This window comes from Haliaeetus leucocephalus, unplaced genomic scaffold (genome assembly GCF_000737465.1).
Source record: "Haliaeetus leucocephalus isolate CR32 unplaced genomic scaffold, Haliaeetus_leucocephalus-4.0 Scaffold451, whole genome shotgun sequence".
Classification (NCBI taxonomy): domain Eukaryota; kingdom Metazoa; phylum Chordata; class Aves; order Accipitriformes; family Accipitridae; genus Haliaeetus; species Haliaeetus leucocephalus.
In genome coordinates this window covers 168,226-188,336 of record NW_010972887.1, presented here as the reverse complement: position 1 = coordinate 188,336, position 20,111 = coordinate 168,226, and the positions used below count along the sequence as shown (strand labels likewise).

The 20,111-nt window shown below is 41.4% G+C and overlaps 2 protein-coding genes across 3 annotated transcripts; one reads left to right on the top strand and one right to left on the bottom strand.

Annotated features, from left to right (window-relative positions):
* Positions 1-5,361: 5,361 nt before the first annotated feature.
* Positions 5,362-16,285, bottom strand: LOC104836505 (chromosome unknown open reading frame, human C2orf76). Of its 2 annotated transcripts, none has more exons than XM_010575119.1 (6): positions 16,268-16,285; positions 14,317-14,469; positions 12,510-12,560; positions 8,873-8,910; positions 8,654-8,735; positions 5,362-5,625 (listed from the first exon to the last, which is right to left on the bottom strand). In XM_010575119.1, exons 2-6 carry the CDS (start codon positions 14,447-14,449, stop codon positions 5,549-5,551), a joined length of 381 nt encoding a protein of 126 aa, XP_010573421.1. In that variant the 5' UTR covers positions 14,450-14,469; positions 16,268-16,285; the 3' UTR covers positions 5,362-5,548. The 2 variants fall into 2 exon arrangements, with proteins under 2 accessions (XP_010573421.1, XP_010573420.1); XM_010575118.1 differs by lacking the exon at positions 16,268-16,285 and adding an exon at positions 16,083-16,247.
* A 319-nt stretch (positions 16,286-16,604) lies between these two features.
* On the top strand, positions 16,605-19,813 carry DBI (diazepam binding inhibitor (GABA receptor modulator, acyl-CoA binding protein)). The gene is made up of 4 exons (XM_010575117.1): positions 16,605-16,694; positions 16,844-16,961; positions 18,701-18,763; positions 19,516-19,813. The coding sequence occupies exons 1-4, from the start codon at positions 16,686-16,688 to the stop codon at positions 19,587-19,589; spliced, it is 264 nt and encodes an 87-aa protein (XP_010573419.1). The 5' UTR covers positions 16,605-16,685; the 3' UTR covers positions 19,590-19,813.
* Positions 19,814-20,111: the final 298 nt, after the last annotated feature.

The following is a 20,111-nucleotide window of genomic DNA, read 5'->3' as shown; positions in this document are numbered from 1 at the left end:
GCCCGCAGAGCGCAATGCCAGGTTCCCTTCAGCCCTTGCACTACAAGGAAGAAATAGTAGGAGCTTAGGGTCAGAAGCATGGAGGATACATTTGTTGTGTGTTTAAGCTGTGTTGCTGAAGATGTTTTGCTCTGCTTTGCATGTGTGTCTGTTCTGAGCGGTTTTCCTTGTGTTTAAAAAAAATAGGTATACTTAAAGTCTACTTCACAAAACCTCAGCAAATTAACACTGATCTTTTCCAGACAATTCTTCAAATGAACGTTCTGCAAATGCTTCCTCACAGCATGCAAAGATTTAGATACGCTGGAACTGGCTCCGCAAAGGATGCTCTCTAACAAGAGGAATTTAAGCACTGATACCAGTTCAATTTGCCGCTTTTTGATTTTAATATAAAAAGAAATATTTTCTGCAAGGAAAGACTCAGCTTTCATCACCAGAACCCTAGTACAGACTTTGCAGGCTAAACCAATTCACAAATAAGCACTTTTCATAAACATTACATATTTCTTGGCTTACACAGGTTCTGGAGAATGAAAGAACAGGCTGTGCTGACATCTGGTGGCTTTCTCTGCAGAGAGTTTATGGCAATAAGTCTTGGCTTTTTGCTGCATTTTTTTTTGCAGCAAATGTAAAAAAATGATGTAACTTCTCTCGTTTCTTTCCAAGATACAAAGCATTATGATAAAAACATTTTTGTTTCCACTGACCAGTGGACAGTGCTGTCCCATACCAGTCCTCCTGTAAAGCAAGAAAGGATCCTTTGTTGTGTACTATCAGTGACAAGAGTAGAAAAGGTCTCCTCTTTATTTCAAAGCTTATTTCCTCATGAATACAAAAAAAAAAATCCTGTACATTCACTGCCACAGGAAATGCTACTATTGCATATCAGATGAGGTGCAAACCTAACAATTAAAGCACTGCAAATCAGCAGAGGTGGCAGCAAGAAGCAAAGGGAAGTGGCTGGGAAAACATGCAAAGGTGCATCTGTTTCTCTAACTCAATAGGTAAGTAGGTAGTAGGGAAAAGTCAATGTCCTGATAATATGAAAAGTAGCGAAGTTATCTACTGAGCATCGTTGCTTGACTCATTAATCACTTGCAAATCTGTGCCAAGAAGTGCTATGAAAAGGAAGTCATGGAAGGAAGATCGGGTACCAACCAGGAAGACTGAGCTCAGTCCAAACTGTTCAATAAGCAAAAGTGTACACTTCCCTTAAACATTTGTAATGCCTCCAGCCGGATGCCGTTGCCCTGAAGCCAGGATCCTATCAGTCACGTGAGACCAAGAATGAGTATCGCATGTTCTGGTTTTTCATTCTTGACCTCTGGACACTCAGGATTTCTGTGGCTATTAGCTTCCAAGGACAGGGCCCACAGATACCCTCTCATGGCTGTGGTAACTCTTGGACTGTTACTTGCAAGCTTGTTTTTAAGTAAATGATCCGTCAGGGGATGTGCTGAATACTCCCAGGGAATGAAAGAGAAACACCACAGCTTACAACATCTCTCTGGATCGCCTTTAAGACAGAATGTTTGCATCAGATAAAGCAGTTCCCCAACTTCAATGGTGGTATATTTCAGACCTTTGAGGACTCTTTTATGCCATTGGTAACTGGCAACATTTAACTCAGCTATCCATGTCAGCAGTTTTCTTAGCTCTTGCTTCTTCAAGAGGCAACATAACTACCTCTGGACAGAAAAATACACAAAAACTGTTGCATGCAGAAAGTATAACGTGACAAAACCAGAAAAAACAAGATGCCTATTCCAGCAGTTATGAGTCAATTCCAAAAAATATTAAAATGCACCATTTTCATGCCCTTAGTGCTATAAAAAACAGCTCTACTCCAGTATTTCTGTGCCAAGAGTGTTGTACATTCAAGATTTTGCCTGTTTATTCAGCTACACTGTTACCGCTTCTTCCTCTTCATGATAATTCCTTTCCTAATTTCCTCTCTTCTCCTTTAGTAGCTATTCTTCCACACCTCCTAACCAAAACTCCAGTCTCTCTGAAGTGATTTTTTTTCTCTAAGAAACACCCAAGCCCCACACACTCCCCCAGCTTCCAGTTTGACTGCCTTTCCCTACTAGAGTGCTATAACCCAGGAGAAGTTGTATCTTATTTCAGTATCCAGTCTGGATGCTGTTCTTGTTTAAAAAAAAAAAAACAAACAAACAACCTAGTGAAAGGCTCCAAGGACATTGTACTGAAAGATGAGTCCTTATTAACCCCACGACGTCTAAGAACACTCGCAAAGCTATATGACTTACCCCACTACACATTATGGAGAAGCCACCTTCGATTAACAACAATTGCAAACCGATGCAGTTCATGACCTCTGCTGCCAGGATAACAAACCATGCTACCAACTCTGTAGGTGGTTTCCTTCAATAGAAAGAGGATTTCATAACAACATGGACAAAGACATCTCAGTCTTTAGTAATTTATTAGCCAGTGTTCACAGATTTCATTCAATACTCAACAATCCTGGAATCAAACCTACTCTGACACAAAGTTATACCATATCCCATCAAAAAATGTTGGAACACCATCTATCTTAACAAGTTCTCAGCTATTATCTGTAGTTTTGTGGGGTTTATTTGAAAGAAGAATTATTGAAGGTCCAATTAAAAAAAAAAAACAAACAGAAGAAAAACACTTCAGGAAGAAACCAGTTTACAAGTATGGCCATTGAAAGCATTACAAAAGGCTCTACTGTCTGCTGCAGAAAGGAGCCAATAAAGTGCCATTGCCAGAGCTAACTGAGCTCACAAAGCAGTAGTTTAACTCCTCCCTTGGAAAGAGAAGCTAATCTGGAGAGCCAGATACATCATTCTTGAATATTTGCATTAAAACATTTACCATTTTCTCACTGATGCTGTCGAATTGCTCTTTCACTGTGCCACACTCGATGTGGCACTGAACATTTGTAACTGTCCTAGCCCAGAAAGGACAGTTGTTAAAATTTGGTGCCTCTTTCAAACACAAATGCCTTAGAGAAAAGGGATCACAAAACCCATCCAAATCTGTCTGAAAGGGCTGAAGACCAAATTCAAATCCCCAGAACAGGAAGAAAAGAGTGACAGTGTTTGCTCAGTCTGAGCACCCAAGTGTGCTGACAGACATCACCTACATGCCTTAGTAGGACAGTCTGAGACATTGATCTCTCTGGTATGCCATCTACTTCTTACAAAGTTACCTTCATTATTGTAAATTTGGCTGAACAAAGCTGGTATACTCTGGAGTGCAATGTATTAGCTTAAACCATCTGAGAAGATCAGTACAAACTCATATCAACCAGATGAATCTGCAAACATGACAGACTGTGTAAGAAGGTAGCTGAGACATGGGCCCATGTTTGCGGAGCAGGTACCAGCAACAGAAAGGCGGCCTGGACAGAAAGAGGAAGCAAGTGGTAAATTCTCCTCACAAATTCATCGGAGCATGCATAACAGCATCTAAATCCCAAGAGAACACAGATGACTTCAGTGACACAGGACTGCTTACAAGATAAAGATACAATCACCCTTTTAATCACAGATGACAAAGTAGTAGACTACTTTCACAAGAGAATAAAATTTTTTGAAACAAAGCTGTTGGTGAGTAACACCAGCTACCAAAACCAGCCTAAACCAGAGTTGTCAGGAAGGATGAAGAAAATGAGGCAGGAACAATCCATAGAGGTTCCTTTGGCCCTACATCTAAAGTAAAGAGAACTTTTATTTAGATACTCTGGAAATCACACATGTACTTTCACTATCACACATTGTCCTGGTTTCAGCTGAGATAGAGTTAACTGTCTTCCTAGTAGCTGGTACAGTGCTATGTTGATAACACTGATGTTTTCAGTTGTTGCTAAGCAGTGTTTAGACTAAAGTCAAGGATTTTTCAGCTTCTCATGCCCAGCCAGCGAGAAAGCTGGAGGGGCACAAGAAGTTGGCACAGGACACAGCCAGGGCACCTGACCCAAACTGGCCAACAGTGTATTCCATACCATGGGACGTCCCATTTAGTATAGGAACTGGGAAGTGGGGGCGGGAAATCGCCGCTCGGGGACTAGCTGAGTGTCGGTCGGCAGGCGGTGAGCAATTGCACTGCGCATCATTTGTACATTCCAATCCTTTTATTATTGCTGTTGTCATTTTATTAGTGTTATCATTATCATTATTAGTTTCTTCTTTTCTGTTCTATTAAACTGTTCTTATCTCAACCCACAGGTTTTGCTTCTTTTCCCGATCTTCTCCCCCATCCCACTGGGGGGGAGTGAGTGGCTGCATGGTGCTTAGTTGCTGGCTGGGGTTAAACCACGACACACATCAATAAATAAAAAAAATTAATCAAAGCTCTAGGAAATGGCAAGATTACTTTTCTGGAAAGTCTCTTGTGGAAATGGTGTTGTCAGCTCTCACCCAGAGGTGCGGTTAGATGTGTAGGTCTAAAGCAATTACCCATTTGATTTAGCACAGTCTATGCCCAAAAAGCCTGCTAAAGCAGAGAGCCAGCATCACTTCTATTTCAGTGAAGAGAGGCTTAAAGGCACAGTGTCCCATGTTGGTACCCCCTAAAAAGCAGTTTCATAAGCAGTATCTATCTAAAGGTACTTTATTGGATGCATAATTTTTTTTTCTTGTTCTTGATTTGGTTAATGTATTAGGAGAGCCTGGAATTATCAAGAACTAACACATAGCAACAGAGTATTTGGCTCTTGGAAAGCAGGAAAGAATCAATTCCAGTCCTGAAGACATGGGGCTCGCAGACTGGGCCTCTCCTCGCAAAAATGCAATCATTCAGGTTTTATTCTTAAAACTGAAACCATGAGCTTTCACTGCATTTGAAAAAATGCCCAATTCCTACTTAAGCACACTGATGTCCTGGCAGAACTCAGGTTGCTACCTCTTACATGAAGATGTCTCCATGAAGTAGAGCTGAAAACAGGAGAGCTGGTCCTTGAACACAAAAGCCTCCCAACAGTCATTTGTCCCTTTCAGCATGCTAAAGAGGGCTGGAACAGAGTATAAAGGAAAGCATTCACTAGTGAAAATCATGAAACACTTGCCAGTCTGCACCATTTAAACAAAAGAGACCAAACATAAAATGAAGAGAAGTAAAGCTATGACTTGAAACGGAGAGATTCTCTTCTCAAGCTCTCTAAAATACCCAGTGATTTGGCCATAAAACGTTTCCCTTTTCATCAGAAGTTAGTACTGTGATGGGATCTTACTATGCATTGTATGATCTCCGTATGTAGCTAATGTCTGCTGTCAGATCACACCAAGAACATGTGTCACAGGTCAGAGATTGCACTACCTGCATTGTAAGAGGCAAGCAAAGGAAAAAGAAATGCAAGAAAGGAAAAAGTCATTGATGTCCCCCAATTTTCCTTCTCTCAGTCTCAGCATATCGACAGAAATTAATTTCTATAGGAAGGGAATTGCACTGTTTGCAAAGCAATCCTCTAGGATTTATTGATCTTTAAGAAAAATCTCATTAAGCAGAATAAGGAAAATTTACAACAGGTATGGGAAAACAAAACAATCTCTTGGGATCTTCACCAGGCCGAAACAGGATTAGCTTTGTAGTTTCTGTAATCTTCCTCACAGAAGAATGCTAATTCGGTCTCATTTGCTAGAACGAATAAAAAATTAAATATTTAGCACACCAGTAAATGAACCACCCAACAGCCAACTATTCAGAATCTTAGAAGACAACTGGCAACTTTTTGGTCAAAGACAATTATAAATCACCATACACTTTTTTTTCCCCTCATATTTTTACAAAAAATATTCCAGTATTAAAGATGTTGTTTAAACTTGTTAAAAAAACGAACAACAACAAAACAAGAACCTGAATATATAGAAGTAAATATGTACACAAGACCCCTGAAGATTTTTTTTAACACAGGCTTCAGAATTGTTTTTATAAGCATTCAGCAAACTAAATTATTGCATTTCTAATGCCTTTAAACGCTAGAAAAAATAACAAAGAATGATTTTCTCTTTTTTTGTGCATTTTTTCTGTTAGGAAAGGGAAAAAGAAACTATTTTTTCCATTAAATTAGCCTGTAGGTATAATTATTTAATACTTAGAGGATCAGTAGAATATTTTACAGATCACTTTACATTCTCCCTCATGACCCATCAAAATATGTGTCTGAAGACGTTAATTTTTTGCCCTGCTGATGATTAATTCATGAGGCTTCAACAATATGCAAAGTGAAAGACACAAATTGGCTTCTCGAGCAATACCTTCAAATACCTCTAATTATTCACAGGGGATATGGCAGAGCTAAAGGACCCACAAAGGTTCAGAGCAGTCACAATTCTTTCAACCCAGTAGGTCAAGGACTTCCTCTTCTAAAACAATAAGTCAGCAACATTACTAATTCAGAACAGAGACAAATCTGATGGAAAGCCTTCACAATTATTAAACATGGAATTCTTTAAGGTGCTGAGCCAATAAGTTCCACATTCGTTTTTTAAATTAAACCTGAAGTTAATGAAGTCTGCCTGTCTTGTAAGAAAGAAAAAAAAGAAAAAGAGCAGAAGGGGTTTTAGAATCTCAACTAGAAAACAGACAAGACTGTTTGCAATGAATACCGAACACTTTATTAACATACACCCGCTCTTAAAAAAAACAGGCAAGCATTAACTTTGCTGACTAGATAATAGCTGTAATAATAATCACTACCACAGAGGCTTTCCCGAGGATACTTATCTAATGTCCTCATAATTTATAACTCTCTAGCCCAACCCTGTAAAGTGCCAAGGGCAATCAACTGCAGCTTAGAAAAAATGTTCTGCGTGTCTCAGAATTTCCCATATTTTCTAATGGCAATTCTCCGTTTTATTCTAATAAATCTTGTCCAGAATAGATATTGGGAAAACTTAATATGCCAATAGGAGATTTCAAATCTTCTTACTGATTTAAATGAAAACGTACAAAATGAGGACTAGTGGTATATGCTATCATACCTCACTTCCTTAGTTTACTCTTTTCCACTTCTTGTTGAAGAACAAAAGTAAAATCTTCAAGATTTTACTACAAAGACCCCACTCTTAACTTAGCTAATTTTCATATCAAGATATGCTGGAACATATCAAAATAGCATAATGGCACGCTGCATTTTACAAAGCAAGAGTTTTTCTTTTCTATCACAAATACGCACTATATAGTAATGACTAACTGATGTTAGTTATTCTGAAAAAAATAAAAAGCAGCTTTGAATTGTTTTCTGCCCTGAATAAGCCACCCCTCTCATTGTACAGAGACACAGAACAGGCTGGTCTATTCCAATTTCCTTTCACTATAACATTTACTCTGATGTTTTGACACCTTTTTCAAGATCACATCCAACTGTTTCACTGTTGTAGCTACAAACCCAGTTTCAAAGATGGATAATACATACAAATATTTATCAATACCTTTTTGAAAGAAGGCAGCTCTGGACAATGTCAGTTCTAATTCAACATTTGGCACTGTCATCAGCCCCTCTCCTGAAATTCATTGCCTCTTATGCCTTAGGTAGATAAAAATCATGCTTAAATGAATCTTCTGCTAACTAAATTACAAATCCGTAAGACTTGAGTGCCAATAATCCTCCTTCCTGAGGAACCTTTTTTTTTTTCTCCTCCAGATAAAAAGACTTGGTTTAATACAAACAGCCAGAGAATAACTATCATTCATCTTATAGAAGCACCCAAAGACCTTTAGGAAAGGTATACTGAGGCCAGTTGCAGTGCACCCCAGAGAAAAACATGAAACAGACATCCCAAGTCACTTAAAGCCAGAAAGTAAATGGCAGGAAACAAAAGAGCCAAGAAACCTATGAGAAAGAAATCCCAGTTGCTAGCTGGGGAGCAATCAGAGGGCATCAGGAACAGGAGGGAGCTTTCTCTGCGACACCCCTGCACTTAGAGCACAGGCAGTTATGCGTTCCAGCTAGGCAAATCAGATTCAAATGAGCGAATGTCCATATCAAGGTGGAATGCAACTACATCCCTTAAGTACCCTGCTGCCACAAAGTCATTCAGCCACATTTATGAGAAGCCCAAAGGACATCCAGGGACCATCAATTTTATCATGACAGACATTTCTTTACATTATTACCAAAAGACATGCCCTATATGTAGTCCCCTGTCAAAATGTGAGAAATCAGGTCAAGTTTCAACTCTCTGCTATGTTCAGCACATTCTCTAAATGATACTGCTTGAGCTTTCCTGAGCTATCTGGCTATCAGGCACTATATGCTGCACATTAAACAAATCTAATCTTATTTCATTATTCCATGCTGGTTCCACTACTTACATTTCTAACCAAAACATCAGTTTAAATGTTACTGATAAGACTAAGCAGACACGGTACTAATAACCTATCTGTCAATCATTTAAAATTACTCTCAGCAGAATTATAATATACCCTCTAAAAAACACAATTTGCATTCTGAACGTTTGGAGTGCAGATACCTGCTGCCCTCAGTCCAATGATTTGAATGTACATTATCCCCGCTTCTTCCCTGAATAATTATCAAGTAGTGTAAAGAGCATCAGGAATAGCATTTACTTTTCAGCAGGCTATCCAAACATAATCAGCCAGTTATCAGTTTAATGACAACCACAATGAACAGCACCTTCAGTCAATACAAATGCACTCCTACCTACTCCAGCTGCTTTCAGCACACTGTCTTCTTTCAAAATCAGTTTGTCATCATCTTCCAAACTCACTACAAGTTCACCAGTCTACAAATCAGAGAACCAGAATACAAAGATAAGAATAAGCATTTATGGACTGTCTCTGCCCCGGTCTTGTTTGACAGTGCAGAGTTCTGTCTGCATTAAAGCATGTAAAAGGGGAAGAATACAACTAATAATCATACCTTAGATTTGTGTGCTTGGTGAATAATCTTCATTGTATCTGAAAGAAAATACATTGTTTTCCTAAAATAAGGCTTACTAGGCAGGTAACACTGAAAGTTGTACTTGGGGAAAGAAAGACAAACAGGAGGTAAGGGTCAAAATCTTTGATTATTAACAATTTTGTGTATTCAACCTAAAAGAGGAGAAAACATCTTAATTTCCCAGTCCTGCAGCCACAGTCTTAAACTAGTAAATCCAACATTAAGGTACCATATCCTATTGGGCTTCCATCTGCTGGCTGAATTACAGTAACTAACTAATGACCATCCCAATTGCCAGTCAAAACACATAAATTTAAATGCCAGTTAGGGTGTTTTAATCTAACAGGTTTTACGCATGCAACTGGGGCAGGACAAACACCATTTATGCACTGTCAACAACTACAGTTAAGTTGATAGGCAGCAAGTGATTAAGACACAGTAACCTGACCACTTCAGATCATTGCTTGAAGTTTTCCTTCTCATGAAGAAAGCACCCACAGTAGAAATTTTGTTAAGCAAATCCATTTTCCATGAACATGTACAGCCTCTCCTCTTTTTAATGCTATACCCTCTTCAATAATATCTGCCGCTGATATGTCTGTGCAGTATAGTACTTTAAGAAATTATGCTATACCAAAAAAAAAGAAATACCACTTTCCTCTGGCAACGTGGGCAGGGCTTTGTTAACAGAAGGGAAAAACAGGGGAAAATAATGTGGTCACTAAAGAAACCAGATGAGTGCAAAGATTCAGAGGGAAAGGAAGTCAGAAGATACCCATGCAGCACTAAAAAAAAAAAAAAAAATTCAAACTTCAAAGCCTCTGTGTTTGAACAAATTCAGAGTAACACATCAATCCCTTCCCAGCTAAGAAGCAAAAACCAGTTCTGCTTGCCTGCTCATTTGCTGTTTTAGTTTGGTTTTGTGCAACTGACCACTACTTGTTGAAATAGTCTGGTAAGAAAAGGATGCAAGAAAGTTAAATATAGGTTAAAACAACTTTCAAACTACCAAAAGCAAGTATCAGATGTTCAGAATAACAGAGATCACATTCCCGTTCAGAAGTCTGCTTCCATACCACTCTGGCCCACTTTGAATATTTTATTTAAAACATTACGTAAGGTAAAAACGACTCTGTATTCCCACTGCAGAGGTCACCGATAAGGCAGCCTTAGCATGTTGTAATAATTAAAGTATTAGAAGCAAAACGCATATTAAATTGCGATCGCCATGCTCCATCCTGCATAGAAGCATTGCAAAAAGACCAAGCAATCACAGTAACAATATACTGCTATCATGAAACCTTTTTACCACAGCAAATACAATCCAGCCTCTGCCTGCTAGTTTTAAGCTTCTCCATCTACTTTGTCATATTCCCTTTTCTCTAGTCTTTGCGCAGTCACCCTCCGAACTATTGTCTCAATTTTACCTATTCACAGCTCCGCCCCTGGCATCCAGCAGTTTACCATGTCTTCATCCGAGCTATTAAATGGCTTCTCTAACTCTGTTAGAGAGATGAAACTGCAGACTCTTCTCATCCTACCTAAAGCCTTATGTCCTCTCAATAGCCTTTGCTATTTCATCCCCATTTAGTCCCACTCAATCATATACCCAAATTTTTAATCTTTCCTTTTCTGGTAATAGATCTTCTGTGACAATAGGTAAGAAATCACTTTCTAAGTCTGATTCTGTCAAGTATCTACCATATTGCTCTACATTCGGGGGCGGGGGGGAATTGAGAAGCAGCTTATAAGACAAGTTGGCACCCAGGCTGCCATCATCAGTGAAAAGATGGCAATGACAGGGTATGAAGATGAGACGATTGACTGAGAAGAGTTCTAGACCAAGGACAAGAAAGATGCATACAAAGAAATTAAGAGAAAATGGAAGTCATAAGTTTTGAGATGAGAGTTAGAGCACCAAGCCAAGTAAAAAAATGTGATGGCATTATCTATGATGTTGAGAGAACAAAGTGGCAACTGAATTCTGGAGAGAAGGAAGCTGAAACAGGCAAGGTGAGAGACAGCCAGGTCCAACTGAGATTTCTGGCACCACCAAACAAAGCAGAAGGAAAAATCTGACTCTTACTAGCACTATTCATGCAGAAGTATCACTGGCCTTTCATCACCAAAATACAAGAAAGACAGTAGAGCACACGAGAGATGCCAAAAACATGAACCTGGATGATTCACAGCCTGAGGGGAAGGTGAGGAACTTGGCTTTGATTTTTCTGTGTGAAAATTTCCACGCAGCTAGCACGATCCCACTAAAAGTACGCCCCCACTAACTGGTGTAACAGGTTTTAAAGTTCTGCAATGTTTTTCACCCACATTATGCTCAGTCCTACACAGCACAATCAGGTGCTCAGCCACAACATACAACTTGGGAAAAAATAAATTGATGCTCTAAGTGATGAAAGAACTAGCAACAGGGATAGGCAGCACCAGGAATACAACTGATAGCAGCAGTTCTAGATAGGACCTCCTCATCTAGCCAAAGCCACAGATATTAGAGAGAGGAAGGGCACCTCCAAATTCAAACTTACAGTTACCTAGATTTTAAGTAATATATTAAAAATAATAGTAACATTCAAGTCCTTGCCACTGACCTATCATAAACCTTAATCCCTAACTCTTTTTCTGCCTTCATTTTGCACTATCTGTTTCACCATCAGCAAGAACACAGAATGAAATGCTTGGCTTTTTTTTTTTTTTTTTTAAATAGGCAAATAGAGTCTATTGCCATTCACATGCATTAAGTAGGTTCCTCTTTCAATTCTTTGAACCACTGTAGAGGAAGGAGTTTGTCAACTCCAAGAACATGGGAGACAGAAGATCACCTGCAGCAAAACTCCAAGGGAACTTTCAGAATTACCAAGTTTAGGAAAAGATATGTTACTGATATCAGAGTTAGCAAACTCCAAGAAAGAAAGTAGTTTAGTCTATTTGGAAAGTGTATTCTGTCCCAAACAGATGAATTGCACATGTTCATGCCAATCTTCACAAAAAGGAAATATACACATAGCTTTACATTAAAGGATAAAGTCAGCCTAAATTTCACACCAGGCTATTTCATTCCATCAGCTTGTGTTTAAGAGCTTTCATATCTAGTTTGAGCGAAGTTTCCCTGCTTCTCTTATATCGTGTAAATTATTTAAGTATGTAAGTCTTAAGCATTTTCTGCTTCCTGCCTTCAGCTCCCACTTCACCATCCTTTCTGACTTCACAATTAGTAATTAGATACTGAAACACATAAGCACATAGAGAACTACAATTTCAAAGCATCTGAGATCACAAGCTGCTCACTAGAGTAAAAACAGAGTTAAAAGGCACTTATAAAAGTAATAAAAAATTAATAGCAAAAATCATCAGTATCAATTAGCAAATAATGTATAACATGCAGCCTAATTCAAAGATTAATACAGAACTTCAAAATAATGGTCAAATTCTGTAGACGTGATCCCAGCAGCAAAGCCCCAAAAGTTGCAAGTGTAGGCAGGCACTGCCACCAGCATGAGTATTCTACAGCAGTTATCTTTTAAATTGTATAAAAACTGGTATAAAATATTATGTCTGCATTTTACAGGAATTAAAACAAGAAAAAAAACCCAACACCTACCATACTTGTAATTTTTAAAAGGAGGGGGAAGTCCTGTTCTTGAAGACACATCTATTAAAATAAAAGCACCAAGTTAAAACAAAGGTGTCTTTTTTTTTATTTCAAATATTTTATTTTCCATTATTATGCAACGTATGCACCCTGGGCATCCTTTACATCAAAATAAATCCACAACACAGAAGACTTGTTTGAGCATAAAATAATAAAACACAATCTTTGGCTCAGATTCTATAGTTACTCTGTATCTGATTAACTTCACTTGAGCATGAAGTCCCACTGAACAAAAGGACCCATGAGGACAGTGAGTCAATGCAATTAGGATATGATCGCAGGAGTCTGATCCTTCAGAAATCTGCCAGGAACATTCTGTCAGTGGTTTGCACAGCATCTCTCTCTACCTTACACAAACAGCTGACAACTGTCATTCATAATTGAATTGTTCAGTAAACCCAGCCACGCTTCATGTTCAGTAAACCAGCCACAAAAATGAAGCCAAACTGTAGAAAATGAACTCTTTACTCCCATGCAGGGGACAGCCCATAAGCAACTGCAAGAACACTAACACTTTCCCTGGTGCCAGTGCTCCCAGTGACACCCAAGGATTTAACCAGGGCCTTGGGAAGCCCAGCCACCTGTGGGATGCTCAGCAGCAAGGAGGCTGAAACCGTAATTTCATCAGTAGTTTAACAAGTTATCTCAAACTGCCCCTTCAAACAGATTACAGTAAAAGAAGGAACATGGCTTTTGGACCAGGAACAGCACTATCCATCTGTGGAATGAGGCTCCAAAAAGTCTTGTTCAAGACACTAGCTTTGTCTCAAATAGCAGTGAGTTGCAATACTGCACACATCAAAAGCAAGTTTCTTAGCATTGTTTTTCATTTTATTCTTCATACCAGCAGCTGTACCATATGTTCTGAAAGTGCTTGTAGTTTTCTAAAGGCATCCTAAGATCTTGCCATGCCTATCAATGTCTAGAAATATGGAAGCTGCTGAAAACACAATACAGCTGTGAGGCCTAGGGCAATGTCCTAGGAGTTGCTCAAATGTTATCAGCTGTAACAGCTCAAGACTTGTTTAAGCTGACTTCATGCAAAAAAATCAAGTGATATTATTCTGCACCCTTTGAATGTCTCCATTCAGGTGTGTAGAAATACACCTGCAAGATTAGGGTAACACCCTAACTACTGAGTTGCTGCATGGGCTGGTCTACATTAAGTAACTTACAGATACACTGCCACTTTCAACCAGGCTTCTAAAACATAAAGCCCATAGATGAGTAAATCTGCACCACAAAGCTCAAGACGGAGACAGAAACTCAGCAGCAAACATGCACGGTGAGACCTCACAGTGTCAAAAACAATTTTTCAAGATCCTCTCTTCTCACAAATAGCAAACAGACTTACGTTCCCACATTCCACATATTGGTGTAGTTCCTAAGGATCAAAGGCTCTCTAAATTCTATTAATTTACTCCTGTTAATTTATGAATAGCTGCCTGACAGCACTACTCAAGGAGCCTGAGGCACTGAGCCAAATGCAGCAATGCCCTTGTCTTTTTGACTAAACATGGGGATGTGGGCAGGGGGAGTAGTCTATCCAAATTTAGGCACAGCACACTGACCACGGAAGCTCTTATTAACTCCAGACCTCTCATCCAAGGGAGGAGAGCACAGAGAAGATGCAAACACAAATCTGGCATCTCTACCAAAGCCGCAGAATTCCCATTCATTTGCTCCCTTCCACTTGCTTGTGCAGACACAGCAACACATGGGACTGAAATGAATGAATAAGACAACCATCCCTTACCCTTCCGCACAAAATTAATGAACTGCTTTACTGTCTGATCCAGGTTAACTCCATGATACACCACAGGTCTGAAGTTCCGGTGTTCAAAAGAGCGAACAAGACGGACTGTGATGGTTGAGCCTTCTGCTGACATGAGAATTAATTCTGAGTAACCTGGAAAACATTAAAGAGAGCAATTATTGCCGTTCCTCTGTGTACAAGCACAGCTAGAAAACAATGTGCAGGTGGGCCTCATTCAAAGATTAAAATATGGTGAGAAATTCAATAGCATTATGTCTTTCAGGACTTCATTTGTATTATTTCTACAGAAGCAGTAACAGTATCTCAAAACAAACAGGGCTGCCTAGGATATTAGTGATACTGCACACCAAATGGTCCAGTATTTGTACCTGTGCTGTGTACTACAGCACCAGACTCCATATTAAACACACAAAAATGTTATGAATAAATGCAAGTATGTCATTTGGGTTTCAAGTGACTGAAGAGTTTACCTGCTGGATGAATAACCTTGTGTTCTAAAAGAATGTACTAACATGAACAAAACCAAAACCTTTTTAATATACTTATGCTGTAGAGAGCATAATACCCTGAAAAATGCCTAAGCTCTTACACAACACTCATTTTCACCTCCCTACAGAAAGTGGAAAAACCTCCCCCACATACACATGCAAGTAATTCTCCTGGTATACTACTGCATAATTAAGGGGTTTAATTTAATTTATAATAGTAGGTCTCTAGAATGGCTCTACAGGGCTTATACTACTTTAACAGAGAGCAGAACCTTCAATGGAAGTGCCTTATCAACCTGAGCTCCTCTTCAAACAAGCCCATGCATTGCTCCGTTGGGTTCTTTCTCTCCACAGGAAAATGACCTCTTTCCTACATCAGCAAACTTCTCTATTTTTGGTGCTGGGTATTCCTCAACAACCTTGTCTGGTCACATGCTGAACTGCCATGGCTGCTGCAGCAATGAGCAAAGACTGCAGTCTAAGTGTTGCAACATCAGTCAGGGGCACATCATGACCTCTCTATCTCCTATCCCTTAGCAGTCATTTCAGTCACCACTTCCAGTTCTGCAAGGGATTCTCTTACCTATTTATCCCTTTATGTTCTTTTTTTCGTGTCTTTTTTTTTTCCTTTTTTGCTGGGGGGGGGAGGGAGATTATTTAAGCACCCCACTGCAACGCAGGTATCCAGGTACCTCCCAGTCTTTGCTCTATTTGTTCTAGCTGTATCCTGGCAAAGCAAACCAGCAATATTTTCTTCAAATACTTTCTGCAGAATGGGGACCCAGACCTTCCACATCACAAGGCAACTTGCTTTTACATCCCCCTGGTTAATAATTCCCAGAGCCCTAATTCCATTTTCATTGTAAATAGGCTGTGATGCACAAATAAAGGATGCCAATCAAAAAAAGCATACTCCTCTGCATCTCAAAATAACTAGTTTTATATTAAACCGTGAAGACAGATATTTTCTTGATACTATTCCACATGGGGTCAGGATCCAGAGGGCATACTGCAGAGTAAAGAAAAGGGGACAGCATTCAATTCACTTTCTCCCGAGCAGCATGTAAGAACACTGTAGGAATACAGACTTAGGAGCACAGACAATTGGAAATCGCCTATTTTCACATTTACTGTACAGACCCAACAGACCGATCCCATCTAGGGCTGGGAGCAGGTACTACCCAGCGCCACCTCAGGGACAACATGGCAGATTCTCCTCAGGGCGCTGCCCGCTTCAGAGGCGCTGATGGCCAAGATCTCTTGTGAGGAGGAACCTCCCCCGGTCCTGCCCGGTTCCCGCCCGCCGGCAGCAGCAGCACCCGGGCCTGTGGCGGAGCACTGCCCGCCCCAGCACATCTCCTTGAGACCGAGCATCCTCCCCTCAGCCCTCACACCCCCTGTCCCGCCCGAAAGCGACCGTTAACGGCCCTCCGCCTTACTACCGACTGCCCCGCCGACGCTTCCGGGTATCTCTTCTCGCCCCGCCTCACACAGCCCCACCAACCACATCCCTTCGGTGGCACCCACCGCACCGAGGGATTGGCTGCGAGGTGCACTGTCCCCGCCCCCTCCTCTCGCCTGCGGAGGCCCCGCCCCCAAAGCCCTGCAGTTGGGCAATACTCGGGCTCGCCCCTCATGCTACCGAGCGTCGCCCTCCCCCCTCGAAGCCCGCCCATCCCGCGCCGCCTCCGCATTGGCCCTTTGCCTGGCTTCTCCCCGCCCCCGGCGGGCCCCGATTGGCGCCGTGTTGCCCGTGGCGCTGGGATTGGTCAGCGAACGCTCTGGTGAGGGGTGAAGCGGCCGAGCGGCGGCGGTGGCGCGGCAGACGCCGGGAGTCGGGGTCGCGCCGGGCTCGTCGCCATGTCTGAGGTACGGGCTGTGCCGGGGAGGGGGCTGTGGGGAGCCGGCGGGTACCTCACTCTGTCCCCCCTGTTTGGCGGCGGCTTCCGTAGCCGCAGCAGCAGCAGCAGCGTGCGGGTGCTCACCGCCGCCCCGCCGCGGGGCCTTTCCCCCTCTAGGCCGCGTTCCAGAAGGCCGCCGAGGAGGTGAAGCAGCTCAAGTCCCAGCCGACGGACCAGGAGATGCTGGACGTCTACAGCCACTACAAACAGGCCACGGTGGGCGACGTGAACACGGGTGGGTACCGCCCCGGTCCCGGGGGCGGCGCGGCTGCGGCCGGAGGCCTTTTGGGAGACAAACCCTCTCCCCTGTTGCGTGCCTCGCTTCGCGCAATCCCGCGGTTTGGCAAAACATGACTCGGTACCGACTTGGCGTGGGTTCCTGTGGAGGCAAGCGTAAGCCGAGCTGATAAGGGTTTGTGCGACTTGCGGTTTTTAGATTTAACCCAGCTGCAGTCATCTGAATCATATAGCGGCGGTGTGAGAATCCTTTGCGCAAATATTGGGGTTGGGATTTTTGGAGACCTCTCTCAATAAGTAGCTGCCTAGGTCATGGGATGCTGCTTTAATACAAACGCTTCTCAGTTAAACAGGCTTAAACAGCAAGGCAAACTATGCAAGTGTGAAGTTGCAATACTTGGGGTGGGGGGCAGTTTGTTTAAGCTGGACTGGCTGCTAAAAATAGTATTGGAAAGCCAAAACGGAAGAACAAGAGAAAAGTCTTATAGGAGCTGCAATTAAATATCACATCTCAGAAGGACAGTGGCAGAAATATCTCTGCAGGCATGTTATGCAAAATCTGTCCTGCTACTTCAGCCTAGGAATAACATTTAGAATGAAGCCTGTCTCTGTTGACCTTGTGTAACGCTTGAGTAACTAGAATTAGAAAGGAAAAAGGTCATTTGTTTGGAGTGCTGGCCTCCTGACCCAGTTGCTGGTGAAGTTTATTGGGTGTTGATTGAATTAAAAGCTGGCAGTGAGGAGTGTATAGGAAATGGTAAGTATGGGTGCTTGCAGTCCAATTTTCCCAAGATGGGCAGCATGGAGGGAGAAAACAACTGACTTTGGTTTTAAGACATGATCCTTTTGGTGTGGCTGGACCCTAGTGTTATTAATGTTTGCCAAGGTGAAATGGTGCTCTAGAGCTGTTAATGTACCAACGTTTCTGTAAGTTGCTGCATTCTTGTAAAGCAATAGCCAGCATGAGTTGGCTAGGAAAGGAATCTGTGTAAGAGTAAGCTAATAGGGTTTTTGTCAGAGAGAGGTGGAGCTGCCAACTAGCTCTGCAGGTCATGTTGCCATGTGAGCAGTGCAAGGGTATTTTTGTGGCCAATGTACAGGCTACTGTCCAGTTCTATTTGTTAATCCTAAGCATTTCCTTTAAGGAGACAGAGGGGACTTTAGGTGAAGAATAAGCATGTACACATCCATATCTCATTCATCTCTTCACTATTTGGCCACAGTGTAGCCTGCAATGAAGTGAATTAGAATTCAGAGCTTATACCCCTAGATGACAGAACAAATGAAGAGCTATATGTTAGAAACCTATGATTAACTTGAGGATAATGAGTTCCAAGCTGCATGCTACTAGCTTTTGTTTTCACGTGTCTCTGTGTAATGGACCTTAGGGCATTTCTGCTTTACTTTAGCACTGATGTTCTTTCATCAGATAGCTGTCATGCAACAGCAGTCTCTTCAGGAAGTACAATAAAACCACATCACACTACTTGGTGCTCTTTTGCTCAAATGCCGCTGTCTTAAGGGAACTTGACAGAGAATAGCTCTGTTGCCACCAATAGCATTCCAGGATGCTCCTTTGAGGTGATCTCCTGACTACAGGTTAGTAAGTAATAGCTGCAGAGATGAACCATTGTTTCTTATCGTAATTAAGAGATAAATAGCCTTCAGGAAAGGAGTAGGTATTACCTACACACAGACCACACAAGCTAATTCTGCTGCTTATCTTGTCTCTGTCAGACCGCCCTGGTATGCTGGACTTCAAAGGCAAAGCAAAGTGGGATGCCTGGAATGCATTGAAAGGTAAGTATCTGCTTAAAAAATAAAAATTAATAAATAAAACCACAGGCAAACTAGTCAGAAAAGCATATGTGGTTCAGCAAGAAATAAAATAATGTTGCCTGACGAGTTCTAGAAGGTCAGAATGCTGTGATGATAAACTTACTTTTGATTACCTCTGCAAGGCAGAAGTAGTCCTGAAAAATGTAGCCTGTGTGAAAGGGAATTAAGGTGCATAATGCCCAGCTGGCTGAAGATGTTACACAAAAGAGAACTGTAGCAGCAGCAGAACCCTAAATCTCTGTTTTCCAGCTCCCAGCCTAGTACCCCAGAGACTGAGCTCTCCTCCCAGTTGTTGTGTTTATTCTAAAGCTTTCCTAAAACTGGGCGCTCTGCACTAAATGATGAGCCAAACAAGCGGTCTAATCTATGAAAATGGGATTTTTCTGGTGTTTTAAGAAGCCAACACTACATCTAAATGCAGTCTAAGTTGATTGAATAAATTTCCTGTAATAATTGTGAATGGCGTTAATAGAACTAATACACACTGTTTAGTTGCTGTCTGTACAAATGTAACTTTGCTTCAAAGCACTGCTTTCTTATGACTGCTGAACACATTTGTTTAAAACTTTAATACTAGATTCACAGCCAAGTGACCTTCTTATCTTTTCTGCTCTCTGGTGGCATGCTGCTACATGCTATAGCAAGGAACTGTGAATTGCATGTAAAAGGTGTCTTAATCTGTATCTGACTGATCCCTGTGTTCTGTCCTTCAGGAATGTCCAAAGAAGATGCAATGAAAGCTTACGTAGCAAAAGTGGAAGAACTAAAGGGCAAATACGGCATCTGAAGACTGAATATAGCAGCCACTTGCACACCTGAAACATGCCTTATTTCTAATACTGTGGAAAACCGGTTTCTGAGAATAACTTTAATACCTACTATGTTATAGTCGGTTCTCCTCATGCCTGTTGTAGTTCAGGGCAAGTTGCATACCTGCCTAATGTACTGACACATTATAAATTCCTTCTGGGAACAAAATCTGGAACTCATTAAAGTGCATTTGGTACTTTAGCTGTTGTGATGGTCATCCCTTAGAGATTGTTCTTGAGCTCATCCTTTAATTGCTGTGGTGCAGGTGTCAAACACCTCTTTGTAAGAGGCACAAGCCAACCTCTCCAGTCGTTGTGCCACTAGAGGGGGCTCAGTAATCTGTGTTTTGTGACATGCGGACTTGCATCCAAACCGATCCGGTGATGTCTGATAGTGCTTTGCCTCCTTTCTCATGTAGATGAGTGGCAACCCACAAAAACTGGAGCACTACAAAGATTATCGTGAAGAGGCTAGGTCTCATGCTGTGTATACTAAGAAC